Source organism: Anopheles arabiensis, chromosome 3 (genome assembly GCF_016920715.1).
Source record: "Anopheles arabiensis isolate DONGOLA chromosome 3, AaraD3, whole genome shotgun sequence".
NCBI lineage: Eukaryota > Metazoa > Arthropoda > Insecta > Diptera > Culicidae > Anopheles > Anopheles arabiensis.
In genome coordinates, this window is record NC_053518.1 from 28,675,750 (window position 1) to 28,689,176 (window position 13,427).

The 13,427-nt window shown below is 49.1% G+C and overlaps 6 protein-coding genes across 11 annotated transcripts; 5 read left to right on the plus strand and 1 right to left on the minus strand.

Annotated features, from left to right (window-relative positions):
• Window positions 1-405: 405 nt before the first annotated feature.
• Window positions 406-3,306, minus strand: LOC120904014 (cilia- and flagella-associated protein 91-like). 3 transcript variants are annotated; one of them, XM_040313716.1, is made up of 4 exons: window positions 3,195-3,306; window positions 1,998-3,087; window positions 1,776-1,932; window positions 406-1,716 (listed from the first exon to the last, which is right to left on the minus strand). In XM_040313716.1, exons 1-4 carry the CDS (start codon window positions 3,277-3,279, stop codon window positions 451-453), a joined length of 2,598 nt encoding a protein of 865 aa, XP_040169650.1. In that variant the 5' UTR covers window positions 3,280-3,306; the 3' UTR covers window positions 406-450. The 3 variants fall into 3 exon arrangements, with proteins under 3 accessions (XP_040169650.1, XP_040169649.1, XP_040169651.1); XM_040313715.1 differs by having other exon boundaries at window positions 1,998-3,092; window positions 3,191-3,306; XM_040313717.1 differs by having other exon boundaries at window positions 1,998-3,092; window positions 3,195-3,277.
• A 1,224-nt stretch (window positions 3,307-4,530) lies between these two features.
• Window positions 4,531-5,939, plus strand: LOC120903779 (ninjurin-1-like). Of its 2 annotated transcripts, none has more exons than XM_040313389.1 (2): window positions 4,531-5,719; window positions 5,779-5,939. In XM_040313389.1, exons 1-2 carry the CDS (start codon window positions 5,333-5,335, stop codon window positions 5,920-5,922), a joined length of 531 nt encoding a protein of 176 aa, XP_040169323.1. In that variant the 5' UTR covers window positions 4,531-5,332; the 3' UTR covers window positions 5,923-5,939. The 2 variants fall into 2 exon arrangements, with proteins under 2 accessions (XP_040169323.1, XP_040169324.1); XM_040313390.1 differs by having other exon boundaries at window positions 4,547-5,719; window positions 5,800-5,939.
• Window positions 5,940-6,231: 292 nt separating this feature from the next.
• On the plus strand, window positions 6,232-6,910 carry LOC120903780. 2 transcript variants are annotated; one of them, XM_040313392.1, is made up of 2 exons: window positions 6,232-6,618; window positions 6,682-6,910. In XM_040313392.1, exons 1-2 carry the CDS (start codon window positions 6,262-6,264, stop codon window positions 6,850-6,852), a joined length of 528 nt encoding a protein of 175 aa, XP_040169326.1. In that variant the 5' UTR covers window positions 6,232-6,261; the 3' UTR covers window positions 6,853-6,910. The 2 variants fall into 2 exon arrangements, with proteins under 2 accessions (XP_040169326.1, XP_040169327.1); XM_040313393.1 differs by having other exon boundaries at window positions 6,685-6,910.
• A 259-nt stretch (window positions 6,911-7,169) lies between these two features.
• Window positions 7,170-8,107, plus strand: LOC120902391. Its single transcript, XM_040311103.1, has 2 exons — window positions 7,170-7,760; window positions 7,849-8,107. The coding sequence occupies exons 1-2, from the start codon at window positions 7,284-7,286 to the stop codon at window positions 7,963-7,965; spliced, it is 594 nt and encodes a 197-aa protein (XP_040167037.1). The 5' UTR covers window positions 7,170-7,283; the 3' UTR covers window positions 7,966-8,107.
• Window positions 8,108-8,857: 750 nt separating this feature from the next.
• Window positions 8,858-10,097, plus strand: LOC120902871. The gene is made up of 3 exons (XM_040311925.1): window positions 8,858-8,930; window positions 9,077-9,642; window positions 9,723-10,097. Exons 2-3 carry the CDS (start codon window positions 9,115-9,117, stop codon window positions 9,930-9,932), a joined length of 738 nt encoding a protein of 245 aa, XP_040167859.1. The 5' UTR covers window positions 8,858-8,930; window positions 9,077-9,114; the 3' UTR covers window positions 9,933-10,097.
• Window positions 10,098-10,208: 111 nt separating this feature from the next.
• On the plus strand, window positions 10,209-13,094 carry LOC120902008 (elongation factor Ts, mitochondrial). Of its 2 annotated transcripts, XM_040310433.1 has the most exons (3): window positions 10,209-10,327; window positions 11,926-12,518; window positions 12,604-13,094. In XM_040310433.1, exons 2-3 carry the CDS (start codon window positions 11,957-11,959, stop codon window positions 12,993-12,995), a joined length of 954 nt encoding a protein of 317 aa, XP_040166367.1. In that variant the 5' UTR covers window positions 10,209-10,327; window positions 11,926-11,956; the 3' UTR covers window positions 12,996-13,094. The 2 variants fall into 2 exon arrangements, with proteins under 2 accessions (XP_040166367.1, XP_040166368.1); XM_040310434.1 differs by lacking the exons at window positions 11,926-12,518; window positions 12,604-13,094 and adding an exon at window positions 10,626-11,863.
• The last annotated feature ends 333 nt before the right edge of the window (window positions 13,095-13,427 follow it).

Consider the following 13,427-nt stretch of genomic DNA (forward strand, 5'->3'; position numbering starts at 1 on the left):
TAAATTCGTATTCTTAACACCTTAACAGCACAGCTTTTTATCTGAAGTGTGAAGCAAAACGTAACGCAATCACGTTTTTGTCGCCTGGGAACTGTGATATTCAATTTTCTTTAGCGCCATCTATTGGGAAATCAAGTCAAACTGCTCATCACGGTGGGAAATCTCATTCAAATTCAAATGGAATCAAATTCATTGTGCGCAATTCGTTTTCTTTCTGTAATTGTTCAATAAAAAAACATGTATTTTAATGTATGTTTCATTTATTTAATGCTAATTTTTCGACTCTGTTAAATTTTGATTTTTTTTCTTTTTTATAAGCCATTTTCGATGCTTTGTATACCAATTGGTATTTGAGTTAATTATTTCAATAAGAAAGTGAATAAAAATATGAACTTCTACAAGCAATTTTGCAACATTCTCAGTTCCATTGCATTAAACCATGACCCAAACTCACTCTTCCCCGTTGCCTTGTTCCGAAAAGTCCATCACCCGGCTCAGAATGTCCTCGATCAGCTCGTTCGCCATCCGGGAAATCTCCTCCTCTTCCACACCTTCCTCCATTACACCTTCCTCCCCCACCTCCTGCCCTTCGTAATCGAGGGCCGAAAAATCACTGCCCCCGATCTCCTCCTCCTCGTCCTCGGGCAGCTCTTCTACCTCGTTCTCGGAGTAGGCCGCATCCACGACCGGCGGCTGCAGCACGGCCCGATCGATAATACCATCCAGCAACCCACTGACTACCCGGCGCTCCTCGGGCTGGCGCTCCAAATCTTCCTTCAGCTGACTAGCATCCATATCCTCACGATCAGCTTTTTCTTTCTTCTCATCTTCCTCCTGCTCCTCCTCCTCCTCCTTTCGGTTGTAAATCAGCTCATGCACATTGGCCAACATTGACCGTTGCTTAAATTTTACATTCTCCCGAGCCGCTCGCCGGAACAGCTCGGGGAGCAGCATCTCGTCCGCCAGTGCTCCCGCCACACCGCCGACAGCTTCCCGATGCCCTGCGACCCCATCCCCGGCCATCAGCAGCAGCGAGCTGCCGTCACTGCGCCGATCCGCCTCCTCGTCGAACTTGCGCGCCATCTGCTGGATCCGCTCCCGCATCTCGTCCACATTGTCCGCCTGCTCGAGCAGTGCCGCCTCTAGGTAGAGGGCCATCTCATCGCCGCTCAGCTGCTGCTTCCGGTCCAGCATCGAGCCCGGCTCACTGTCCGCCTCCCGCCGATGACGTTCCCGTTCCGCGAGCAAGTAGAACGCCTGCGTGTTGCGCTCGTTCTGCAGCCGCGTCAGCTCCCTTTCGAGCGTACTCATCAACGAGCTCATCTGTGCGTGCGTACTGCTCTCGATGAACGCGTCCAGCAGCTGCTCGTTCTTGAGAATGTGCAGATAACGCTCCCGAACACTCCCCCCGGACGGCTCTCCACCGAACGATTGTAGGCCATCCGAGGGGAAAAACTCCTCCACAACGGGCAGCCGATGGGACGCGAGCAAATCATCCATCAGGTCGTGCTCGGTGGCGTAGTCACGGTGAATCATGTCCTGCGTCGCACGGCCTTTGATAAGCTTCTGGAGCAGAACGGCCTGCTGGTAGAGGTTGTCGCTTTCTTTCTCGGGCGAAACGGCGACTGGAGACATGATGACACTTTCCGTGGGTGATGAAACGACGATCAGACATTGCGGGATTGCTCGCTCGCTGTCTTTGCGGTTGCGGAATTGCTGAAGGAAGGAATTGCTGGGTGAGTTCCGAGGACTTTACTCCGAGCGAAAAGTCTTACCTTTAGTGACTCGTACAGCTTGCGAAGGAAGTTGTCCGACCAGAAGCCTTTTTGGAGCTCACGACAGACTTCCTTCGGCTTCCAGAGCTCCGGACGCTGATCCCGAGGGTTTACGAACTTCTGAGGAACAGTCGTCTTCTTGTCCAACTTTGCCAACCTAAGGACAAGATCAGATATTGAATTACATGTAGATCGCTCTCCTTGGAACATCCAACTTCTTACCCCACTTCAATAAGATTCGGATCGTAATCGTACGACTGCTTCGTGTACTTCTTCCTCGCCCCGGCCAGCGCCTCCAGCGCAAGTGTCTCCATCGCCTCCTGCCCCCGGCTCTTCCCCCCGTACCGCACGCTCAGCTGATGCCGCTTGCGGTCCAACTTCCTCAGATTGCGCTCAAAGTTTGCCTCCAGCTTTTCCATCGCCCGGTTCCGGGCCTGATTGATGCGCCGCTTCGTGTTCTCCATCTTGCCCTCCGTCGCCTGATGGTTGTCCCGTTCGCGCTTCTCCATTATCTTGGCCACCAGCTGCAACCGCAGCATCTGGTACCGATCGATCTGCCGCTCCCGGGCGACCCACTCCTCCCACTCGAAGATCTGCAGCACCAGCTTCTGCTGGCGCCACTCGTCCAGCGAGTCGCAGCTGCCGAGCGCATACTCCCAGGTCCGCTTGCGCCTCGCCCGCTCCACTATCTCCACCTCGTTCACGCCCGGGAAGCGCGTGTGCTGCAGCATCTCCGCCACGTACACAATTTCCGCCCCCGGCATCGCACTGTCCTTCAGTACGGCCGTCGGCATCCAGGGTTGCGTTTGGGCGGACGATTCGCGGTACTCCGTTTGGGAGGCTACCTCCCGAAAGCGGGCTGGTTGGGCTCCTCCCTCTTCATATTCATCTTCACAACCACAGTACTCCGGCTCCGCACCTGGCACGTAATCCGGGGCGTATCGAACATTGCAGCCCGACTCGCCCGCATTCGGATGGCAGAAAAACTTGGGCCGCTCCGAACCGAGCACTTTCGACGTGTCCGGATGGTGACCGTACCCACGGATCGGATCCACGCCCGGTTCCGGGTAGTACGGCAGCGGATTGCTATGCATCACGTAGTGGTTGCGGGTGAGCCGGGGCAGCTCGCTGAACATCGACTGGTACACGGGAAAGATGCCGATCGGGGCCGACTTCGTGAGCGCCGCATGGTTCGCCCGGCAGACGTCCTTCCGGTCGGAGGCCACGTACAGCGGGTCGTAGATGTGATCGAAGGCACGGGACGGTCCCACGTTGTGGCTGCGGTACGTCATGCTAGTAACACCACTTTTACCTGCACTTTATCAAGAATTGCAGAACGTAATTAACAAATTCCTACACCACAGCGCGTTGCTGTACGGGACGAATTCCGATGCACTACTACCGGATGCAAATACCTACGGCTGACGGGTTGTTGTACTGTATTTCCACGGTTAAATTTGATCGATAAATAAACAAAAATGCCTTTGGCCTTTGCCTTCGCCATAGCAACAGGATACTGGCACACCTTGATTGGCTTTGACGCGGACGGGAACGAGCAACACGTGCTTTGTTTGAAAATCAGCAACAGGTGGTTACTATGGTTATTTCTTTCGATTTTTATGGGTGTGAGTAGTTAAGAGAAGTGAAAACAAATTAATTGACCAATGAGCAAATTTGAACAAATCATTAAACAAAAATAAGTTATGAATTTATAAAACTGATAAAAGCTGATGTTACAATGTATCGTGATGCTTTATGTTATTTATTGCTACCCTAGACAACTAAGATAGTTTATAAGATCAGTGATAAGGCCGCAATGAAGGCCAATCACTTAACAAATACAAATTTAGATAATACAAACAAATAAACAAATAAACAAAACCAATCACAATTTGTTAAACAAGTAGGCGGTGTGAATAAAGAAGAAAATAGAAAAATAAAATAATAAAACATAAGAAAACACAAAGGTTTGAAACTTAAATATTATAAAATTCTTTCTATGATTTCCAAAAAGTTCTGAACAAAATTAGATAACATATACTATACACAAATATACAAAAATATACAAAAAAACTATTATAAGAACGACGTTCTTTTCATTAGCTCTCTTTATTTTTTCAACATTTCATTTCACATTTCATAAAACGGTAAAAATTCGCCTTGTTAACTGGACACGTGTGTCATTATATCATATGCTAAGAATTTTAAAATAGTCTGTTGTTTTATGCATTTTAACAATATTTTATTTTACTATTTTTACTTATATAATATCATTTGAGTTTTTTTTTTAATTATTTGATTTTCTCCTTCCTCTGAGTATTCAAAATGATGCAACTTAAAGTAAACATCACAACTTTCACCTCGTCATTTCTTATGTAAGATATTTCTTTTCAAATTAATCTCCCATTAGGTTTTTTTGGTACTTTTTTTCTTTTTAGTTAACTATGATAGAGCAGTCTTTTAAGAACCATTCTCTATTTACTCTTTTATATAGATCTACTCATAGCCTTGCTAACGAACCTCTATCTTCGTGATTATGATTCTTCATACAATGTAGAATTGCACATACATACACTGCACGTGCGTTTCATCCGCCATCGATCGATGACGTAAGATCGCGGATGAAACCGCCCTCGCCACCCTTACGCGCAAAAAAATACCAGACAATCGGTCTTCCCTGACGAGAATAAAGCTCAACATTCGCTCTGATTATCTCACATGGAACGAGACGCCACATTGCTCCCCCCAGTGGAGTGCATTTTTCGATCGCTAACTGTACAGTCGCGGACGCCCGTCAATTGGAAGCGTTCCGTACACTATCAGACCCGGCCCGGCCCACTGTTGCTCCACATTCTGTTCTGCAGCGAAAAATCCCTCGTTCTCATCTCGAAACCCCCGAGAGCGCTCTCAGTCGCCTTTCGCTATTGTGCGTGCAAAGAACCTTAGCCGCGTTTGTCCTCTTACTACTACCAGCACTGTAGCAGCAGCAGCAGCAGCAGTATCAGCTATCAGCTCAGAACAGTTCGTTTGGATGCTCTGAAACTCATATCACAATCTGCTTTACAATCAAATCGGCAGTGATGAAAATAACAAAAGCCAACGCTCTACCACAACCGCAAACCAACGATGATAATCGTTACGAGCCTCGGTGAAGAAAGCGTGTGCACCAATGCCAACAGATGGCATTTTTTGTGTTAACCTCTACTACGATGGTAGAACTGTGCGACAGTTTTGCTTTCCCCGGCTCTGGCCACAGTCGCGAACTGGCCGTGTTGCGAATCGGAAGTGCGTAAAATATCAGTCCGCTGACTGTGCTGGGTGCAGTTGATGGTTGGTGTGTAAGGAATGTTGTGATTGTGCTGCTTCCCACGGGTGTCTTATTGTCCACGATCGTTGAGTAATGCACGCGCCAATTACCAGGCGCCAATGTTTGAAAGTGAACCATACGTGCGAGTGCCTCGGTAGAAAGTGACGATCAGAACATACTCTTTTAATCGGTCGCGTAGGTTTGATCGTTTCCCCCACAATCTAGACCGTTTGTGCTCGTGATCGTGAGTATGGCAGAACCGCCCCACGGGTCCGCCCAAAACACCAACGACAGCTTGATCGCGATGAACGCTCAGACGGAACCGGGCGTTACCGATCTGGTCGAGATGCGTCGGCTGGAACCGCTCGAGCTGGGCTACGCAGAGGACGGTACGGCCAGCGTATCGGAGGTGGACGGTCGGCGTAAGACACGGGCAAGTCAAACGCAAACGTACGACATCCACAAGGGAATTGCCGAAAGTGCCATGGACATATCGCTGCTGACGGCGAACGCGAACCAGCTGCGGCTGCTGATGACGTACAACGAGAAGTCGCACACGTACGTGGCCTGCATTGCGCTCGTTATAAGCTCGCTGGTGTTGCAGATTTTTGTGGCCAGTGGTGTTATCATTATAAAGGTGGGTGGTCTTTAAATGTTACATTTTTGCGTTCTTTTTGAAAGAAAATTTTCATAAAGTCTTTCTTGTTTTGCTTCCAGAGCTATCCACGATCGAAGCCAAATCGTAGAATTCACAAGCTAAAAGTGTGCACCTCCATACTGGTGTCGATCATCACGGTCATAAACATTCTGGTGGCTTCGCTCGTCATCACGGATAAGTAGTTGACCCGCAGTCACTAAGAACATCCCCCTCCAACGCGTGGTTTAGCCGTTATAAACTGCTTATAAACCCAACACCAACACACACGTAGCTATAAGCGTATTTAGATGGCGTAACGCTTGACAAGCGTTACGCGCTGAATGTGATTCCAATCTCCAAACAGCTAGCTTTAAAGGAGCTGCTTGACTTCCAGTTTTTTGCGGATACAATTATCGTGCTCGGCACGCAAACGTAGCAATCCATTGTATCTATGTACAAAGCCCCAGTTCAGTCTTACACTACCTGCACTACTGCCCCATGTGATTGATGTTCATTCCACCACCAGAACCGACAGCGTAAAGATGACCAGCAACAGCACCACGATTTACAGAACCAAACCTACCGACGCTGCTGCCAATCAGCATCGTCTTGAAGTGGGCACCCCCATCGAGCACGGATCGTCCCGTTCGGCATCGGAGGAGCTAACGTACGATAGTGCCGGATCCGAGTACTATCTTGCTCTCAGCTACACCGGGTACGACTTCTTCCGATGTGTCGTCGAGATCGCGCTCAGTGTGTCCTTTCTAGCGGCAAACAGTAATCTGCTCCGGCTGCTGGTTAGCTTCAAGGAGACGGAATCGTTCATCGCCACCGAGGTGCTGGTGACGGTTTCGATCGTGCTGCAGATACTGGTGGCGATCTCCGTCATAACGATCACGGTAGGAGGGTGTACCACTTGGAAGTTTTAATACCTTAACCATGATTGGCGTTATATCTTACAGCAGGTGAACGATCCGAGTCGATACGCGAAGATGAAAGCATTTGCCGTGACGGGTGCGATCATCATTTCGCTCGTCAATCTGCTGATACCGTTCATGATCAATGTGGAGCATTCGCGGATTGATTTCGAGGAGATCTATCGGAGCCTTGGTGAACGTGCAGGACAACAGTAGTTTTTAAGGCTTTAGGACATTCGAAGTGGATATTATTTTAATAAAGATATAAGCATTATTTTTGTTACTTTTTAAAACATCTTTGTAAATTGATTATTAGTTTTACTTTATGCATCGTTCTTGTACCTTGTCCGAAAAGGGTTTGCACGCACTTCCATCCGGAAACGATGTACGGTTGGTAATGCATGGTTAAGCACCGACGAGGGTTAAAGAACATCACTAAGGGCTGTTCGGTGTGCATACAACCTTCACATCGGCTTCTTGCAGCCGCTGCACTGCCCTTGACTTACAAGCTTATAATAGCGCTCGGATGGTAGGGTACGATTTTCAGACGCTCCTCGGCCACCGGCACGTTATCACCGGTTGCGCAGTACGCAACCAAGCTTTGCGCAAAACGGTAAACGCGATCGCTTCCTCCCGGGCTCTTCATCATGACCAGACCCGAACCATCCCGCCGAAGCCCCGTGCGCTACAATAGACCGTCGCCACCGCCCCACCAGCACGTCGAGCACGCTGGCAATCGGGGCGTACGCATCTTTACCGGCAGCGAGAAACAGTCGAAAGTGTTCTGCAATCCGGTGATCTTCCACCAGGACGCTATCCGCGTCCAGCCGTACCAGGAGAACGATTGGGACAACAACGAAACGACACCGAACTACGAGGCGGATCGTGCCGTGAATGGGTCGGATCGACGGGACCGGGACAACGGTGGTTACGATGTGCGACGCTCGGTGCTGGAGAATGCGCTCAACATTGCCTTCCTGGCGGCCAACTCCAATCAGCTGCGACTGCTGGGCAGCTCCAACAGCGAGCGCCAGGAAACGGTCAGCTATCAAACTATCTTCGCGCTGCTGATAGTGTCGCTCGTACTGCAAATACTGAACTGTGTCGCCATGCTGATGATGTCGGTTAGTATATCGCGATGGAAGGGAGGGCGAGATTTTTTTTCAGTTGCCAATGCTAAATTCCAACGTATCGTTGTTGTTTCGTTTGCAGACGTACACCAGTCAGCGTTGGCCGCTGCTACGAACCCTGGCCTGCTTGGTGGCGACGGTAATTGCGCTGCTGAATCTGGGCGTCGTAACGCTGCTGAATGTTTTGCTGGAAACTTAGCCAACTTTCCCACCATGGAGTGAGGCATGTGTAATTGCTGTGGTGATTTGTTATCGTTTTTGTTGATTTGTTTGTCATAAAATATACATTTTTCTTCAAAAGAGCATTGTAAAGCTGAAACATATTCCAATAAATACCATCGCAAAACTCAGAAATCGTGCTGTATCTGCTCAATATGTTTTAAATTAATAATATTGAATTGGGAAAATTAAGATAAGATGATTCTTTCTCTACAAATCGTTATGAACCGTTCGGCATACGCCTGAACTGTAGTTGCTAATTGCTTATTTCTTATTACGTTTTACTCAGCCGATCCCGAGGTGTCCCGGTGGTCTAATGATAATCCCCCCGAAAGCTGATAAAACCAAATGTGGTTAGATTCCCCCAACTAAGATTGACGTTTATCTCATCACGCATGAAATATATGCAAAAATGCAAAAATAAATCTAATTAGCCTTGACCTTGTTTATAGACCCACATGACCTCACGTCGTTATTTAAAGAACTCATTAAATAAGTAAGGCTTAACAGTTAAGGGTGTTTGCTCTTTTATATTACTTCGATGTGCCTGAAGATAATACTTGTTATTTGAATTGTCCTTCAGAACATATAATTTTGCTCCTCTCTATAGCAACCTTCAATGAACAATAATTCTACTATTCAGACACAATTATCTTTTTATGTTCCGATTTAAATTACATCCCATTTAAGTCCTCCTTAAGGCTAAACTGACCTTCTTGCGATTAATATAGCATATCAAAAAAGCGTTTCACCTGACCAATCTCAGTTGCCCGCGACTTCCGAGTTCGATCGATACATACATTAATTCTATAGATCCCTGCTCGATACCCGTCCGGCAAGCGTTACTTTCCGAATGAGGTTATCATCGCACACCGACCACAGTGATCGTGCAGTTCGTTCCGAGGCAGCGTTCAGAAAGGATCGGAACGGATCAGCTTTGTAACGGTGAGGATCAGTAGTTATCTTTTTGTTTATATGGATGTAAAGTACAGTGCCCTTTTCCGGTTGATCAACGGTATTTGAAGCAAGTTATCTGACCGGACAATTTTGGTTAAGAAAGTGTCTTGTTTACTTTACTGTCCCATATGTAGGCCACAGTCTCGGTACGATCCCATTTCTACTCAGTGCAATGAACGATCGTGAGCAAGAGAAGCGCCCTGCCGATCTACCCGTAGTGTACCGTCCAAACGTTGCGACACCCAATGGACACTACAGGAACAACATTACCCGCACGAACCCCCTGTTCGGTAGGAGCAAAAGTGAACTCGATATAGCGAGCGGACAATTCGAGCTAAATCCGGAAGGAGCTGATTCGAACACGGATCCGTTGTCAGCGTTAATTGCACGCTCGTCCCGCAGCTCAACGGCAGCAGTTCCACCGACACCGCCACCCTTGCCCCCGAAACCAATTACCGTGACCGGTATCTATCAGACGGATAGTGGGCGCAGGGAGTCTACCATAACGCCTTCGTACGACATCTCCAAAAGCATCGCCGAAAGTGCTATGGACATTTCTCTGCTGACGGCGAACGCAAACCAGCTGCGGCTGCTCATTACCTACAACCAGGGTTCCAAGACGTACGTTGCGTGCATCACGTTCGTGATCATGTCGCTGGTACTGCAAATGATGGTCGCCATTACGATGATCGTAGTTTCGGTAGGTAGAATGAGGTTCTTTGTGTTGTATCTCGATAAACCATATTACTCTACTTTTCAATTTCAATCCTTCTTCAAAAGCTCACCAAACCCCAACGTGATGATCCGAAACGGCAGCGCGTCAAGATCGTAACGTCGATCGGTGTAGCCATCATTACGATGATCAACATCCTTGTAGCATCGCTGGTTGTTGCGGAACAACCACCCAATGCTATCGTGGCCTCTTCCGGCAGCGTGGTCGGTCTGCTTACCAACGTGAACATAACGGATAGCGCTCTTGGTGGAACGTAGAACACCTGCACGGAAGAACAGTTATGACCTTGACATAGCACTCCGATTTATAGTAATGCAGCTGCTGCTTTTGTCTTTATTTTTTCCATTTTTTTCGAAGAAATATTTCTTTTATTATTCATAGAATAGTTGAAGTCATCAAGTCAAACTCGAATAATTGATAAATAAAAGAAAATAAAGCTCTGCGTAAATCGATAAAAAAATTGTTACATAAACGGTCATTTCAAATCATCAAACTGCGGAACCTTACAAATGTCACTCTGCGCAACGGCTCCGCTGCTCCAGCTGTCAAACAGACGTTGTGCAAAAGAATCGCACGAAAAGAACAAACACAAGAACGAGCATTTCGTAAACATTCGACACACTTTCTGCGATTTCTCCAAATTAAGTGCAAGGTAGGTAAAGCACTGCTAAACATTCCTTATCATTGGTGAAACGGGTTCGTTCTGTGATACAAAGTCGCTTTCGGTTGTTTTTGTTGCGTCGCCCCGGCAAGAGCACCAACCACCCACCAGCACCACAATCGGCATGATGTAACACACAAACACATCAAGCTAGCTTCTTCCGGCAAACGCGGCGCAAGTGTCCCAAAAGCTGCATTCCTTTGCTCAACCTCACGCAATCCCCCTTGCAAAGGGAAGAAAAAACCTCCGCCGTGTACGAGATCACTAATTCCGGTCCGGTCTGTTTCAGATTGCGACCCTTCCGGGCACGGTGTGTGTTTGTGTTGCCAGCGCGGGGAACTGAATGCAAACCAGGCGCTACCGGTACCGGTCCCTCCCACCCATTTACTGAAACGATGGGTGAACCGATAGTGCTCATCCTGTCGGCGGACGCCACCGTCCAACCGGAAAGCATTGTCGAGCGGATCCGCAAGCACACGAACGGCCAGGACCGTATCACGATCGGCGATGCGCCAGAATCGATCGGCTTCCCCTATCAGATACACACCAAGTATTACGATACGCAGGTGGTGCTGTGTGCGCACGGTTCCGCCGACCTGTCCACAGTGCCCAGTACAATACTTAATCGCACGGAGGGCATGCTAATCTACTTCGATGGCAAGGATCGCACGTTTCTCGACCGGCTGCCGGCGTACGGGGCGTTCGTGCAGCAGCACGAGATCGAGTTTGGCATACTGCTCTGCTCGACGCTGCAGGAAAGCAGCGCGGAGGGTGTGACGTACGCGGAGGCCAAGAGCCAGTGCACCGTGCTGGACGTGATAGAGCTCGAACCGAGCGCCGAGGACGAGGCGGAAGGAAGCGAGGAGGTGGCGGGGGCGGTTGAAGCGACCGGGGTGGACGAGCTGATACAGGCGATGCATAATTACATCTGGTCTAATGTGAACATACACCGGGGGAGCAGGAACGCACCGGTGACGGATGGGGATGGGTCGGCTTTGTTGCCTTCCGCCAACCCGGGGAATGATGATGGCGCAGGTGGTGGTGGTGCTGGTGTTGGTGAAGAGGAAGACGATGATGGTCCGATAACGGAGGAGGAGGAACGGATAATCGAAGCCGAGCTGAACGGGTTCGAGCGACTGCTGACGGAGGTGATGAACTTCCAGCCAAACACCAGCAACTGGACGCGCAACGAGCGGCTAATGTACGCGGAAGAGCTGGCGGAGATGTTTGACGAAATGTTCGAGGAGGACGACGGTGTCGGGCATCCTTAAAGAGGTTCCTTTTTCGTTTGAACCTTAGCTTAAGTGCGCATTCCGCGATACAACCGCGAGAACTCATCTGAAGTATTGTTTAAGGGTGTTTTACTTTTTTACTTCTGTTGGCATTTACTGTCCCTCCAACTATGAACTTTGTATGCTCCCTACATGAATCATTGCGTTGAATTGACCTATTTTTTTACCAATCAACAGCTAGCGACTGTGTTACTATTGAAGAATAAATTCTTTTGAATCTGTATAAGCAGGATAATCAGGGCAACCCTCACAAACATTCCGACCAAATAACATCCGATGGCTCATTTTACATTCCAGTTCGGATCCTCCACACACACACACACACACAATGCTGTTCAAGCACCTTTCCCGACTGCTCCCGGCCACTGGCATCCGGCTGTACGCAACGGCCGAGAAGAGTGCGCTCGCGACGCTGCGCAAAAAGACCGGCTACACCTTTGCCAACTGCAAGAAAGCGCTCGAACTGCACAACAACGATCTGGCGAAGGCCGAACAGTGGCTGAAGGAGCAGGCAACGGCCATGGGCTGGTCAAAGGCGACCAAGCTCGAGGGGCGCAATACGGCCCAGGGACTGATCGGAGTGCTGGTGCAGCGAAATGTCGGCGCGATGGTGGAGGTGAACTGTGAGACGGACTTTGTGGCCCGCAACGCAAGCTTCCAGCGGTTTGTGCAGGTGGCGTCGGCCGCCTGTGTGCGGCACCTGGAGAAGGTCGAGTCCGACGCCAACCTGACCAAGGTGGGCCTGAACAGTGAGGCGCTGAAGCAGATCGTGCTGGACGATGGCAAATCGCTGGGCGACCATCTGGCGCTGATGATCGGTACGGTTGGGGAGAATGCGTCGCTCAACAGGGCGATCTGCTACAAAGTGCCAGACAGCATACAGCTGACGGGTAAGCTATGCGAGCAGAGTAAATCTTTAAATTATTTTAAATAAATAACCGTTTTCTGTGCTCTTTTTTTGTTTTGTTTTGCTAGGCTACGTACATCCCGCACCGAGCGAAGAAATCCCGCACGATGTCCCGCTGCTCGGCAAGTACGGCAGCCTGGTCGCATTTAAGTCGGAACATTCCACAGTGCAGGAGGGAGCGAACGTTGCCGAGCTAAGCCCGGCCCAGGTCGCGCGCAAAGTGTGCCAACACATCGTGGGCATGAAGCCGGAACGTATCGGTGTGCCGGGCAAGGATGAACCGGCCGCCGATAAGGACGACGAAACGTGCCTGATCCATCAGGAGTATCTGGTCGATCCGGCCTACACGGTGGGCGAGGTGCTCGAGGCGAACCGGTTGCAGATTGTCGACTTTCAGCGGTTCGCTTGCGGTGAGAAGAGCCAGTCCGAGGAGCAAAACGTTCGTGCCGCGACGAACTAGGGAGAAGAGGAAGGGTTGGGCCTGGACCACGTGTGTAGCATAGTCACAAAAAAATAAAATCTCTCAAGGAAGAGATTCTGCACCGTTTCCATGTTACAACTCGGCTGTCTCGTGTTGCGTGTGTCGATGACATAATTTTAGTTCCTCACCTTTTCGCGTTGTACCAACCACTGGGGTTAGGGACCGACCTTCCCAAATGTCCGCCGAGGTTGGCGCTACGTTTTGTTAAAAAACATGTGTTCTGTGTCGGTGCATTGTTAGACAGAGGGCAACTTAATTAACGTCCGTCGTTGTTAATTTGCAAACTTTTGAAAGGGTAGCTCTAAATATTTGTCGAAACGGCAAAAAAAAAACACAAAAACACATCAGCTCTTTTACATGGTAAAATACCCATTTATTACCGACTAAGGCTCTTAGCGCTGTTATGGGTTT

Bases quoted from the DNA above. Each gene is read 5' to 3' on its own strand.
- LOC120904014 (XM_040313715.1), bottom strand. From the start codon at position 3,279: ATGGCGAAGGCAAAGGCCAAAGGCATTTTTGTTTATTTATCGATCAAA. The intron at 1,933-1,997 runs GTAAGAAGTTGG...TCTTGTCCTTAG, and splicing joins CCGAATCTTATTGAAGTGGG to GTTGGCAAAGTTGGACAAGA. The intron at 1,717-1,775 runs GTAAGACTTTTC...TCCTTCCTTCAG, and splicing joins AGCTGTACGAGTCACTAAAG to CAATTCCGCAACCGCAAAGA.
- LOC120903779 (XM_040313389.1), top strand. From the start codon at position 5,333: ATGGCAGAACCGCCCCACGGGTCCGCCCAAAACACCAACGACAGCTTG. The intron at 5,720-5,778 runs GTGGGTGGTCTT...ATTTTCATAAAG, and splicing joins GTGGTGTTATCATTATAAAG to TCTTTCTTGTTTTGCTTCCA.
- LOC120903780 (XM_040313392.1), top strand. From the start codon at position 6,262: ATGACCAGCAACAGCACCACGATTTACAGAACCAAACCTACCGACGCT. The intron at 6,619-6,681 runs GTAGGAGGGTGT...TATATCTTACAG, and splicing joins TCTCCGTCATAACGATCACG to CAGGTGAACGATCCGAGTCG.
- LOC120902391 (XM_040311103.1), top strand. From the start codon at position 7,284: ATGACCAGACCCGAACCATCCCGCCGAAGCCCCGTGCGCTACAATAGA. The intron at 7,761-7,848 runs GTTAGTATATCG...TTTCGTTTGCAG, and splicing joins TCGCCATGCTGATGATGTCG to ACGTACACCAGTCAGCGTTG.
- LOC120902871 (XM_040311925.1), top strand. From the start codon at position 9,115: ATGAACGATCGTGAGCAAGAGAAGCGCCCTGCCGATCTACCCGTAGTG. The intron at 9,643-9,722 runs GTAGGTAGAATG...CTTCTTCAAAAG, and splicing joins TTACGATGATCGTAGTTTCG to CTCACCAAACCCCAACGTGA.
- LOC120902008 (XM_040310433.1), top strand. From the start codon at position 11,957: ATGCTGTTCAAGCACCTTTCCCGACTGCTCCCGGCCACTGGCATCCGG. The intron at 12,519-12,603 runs GTAAGCTATGCG...TTGTTTTGCTAG, and splicing joins AGACAGCATACAGCTGACGG to GCTACGTACATCCCGCACCG.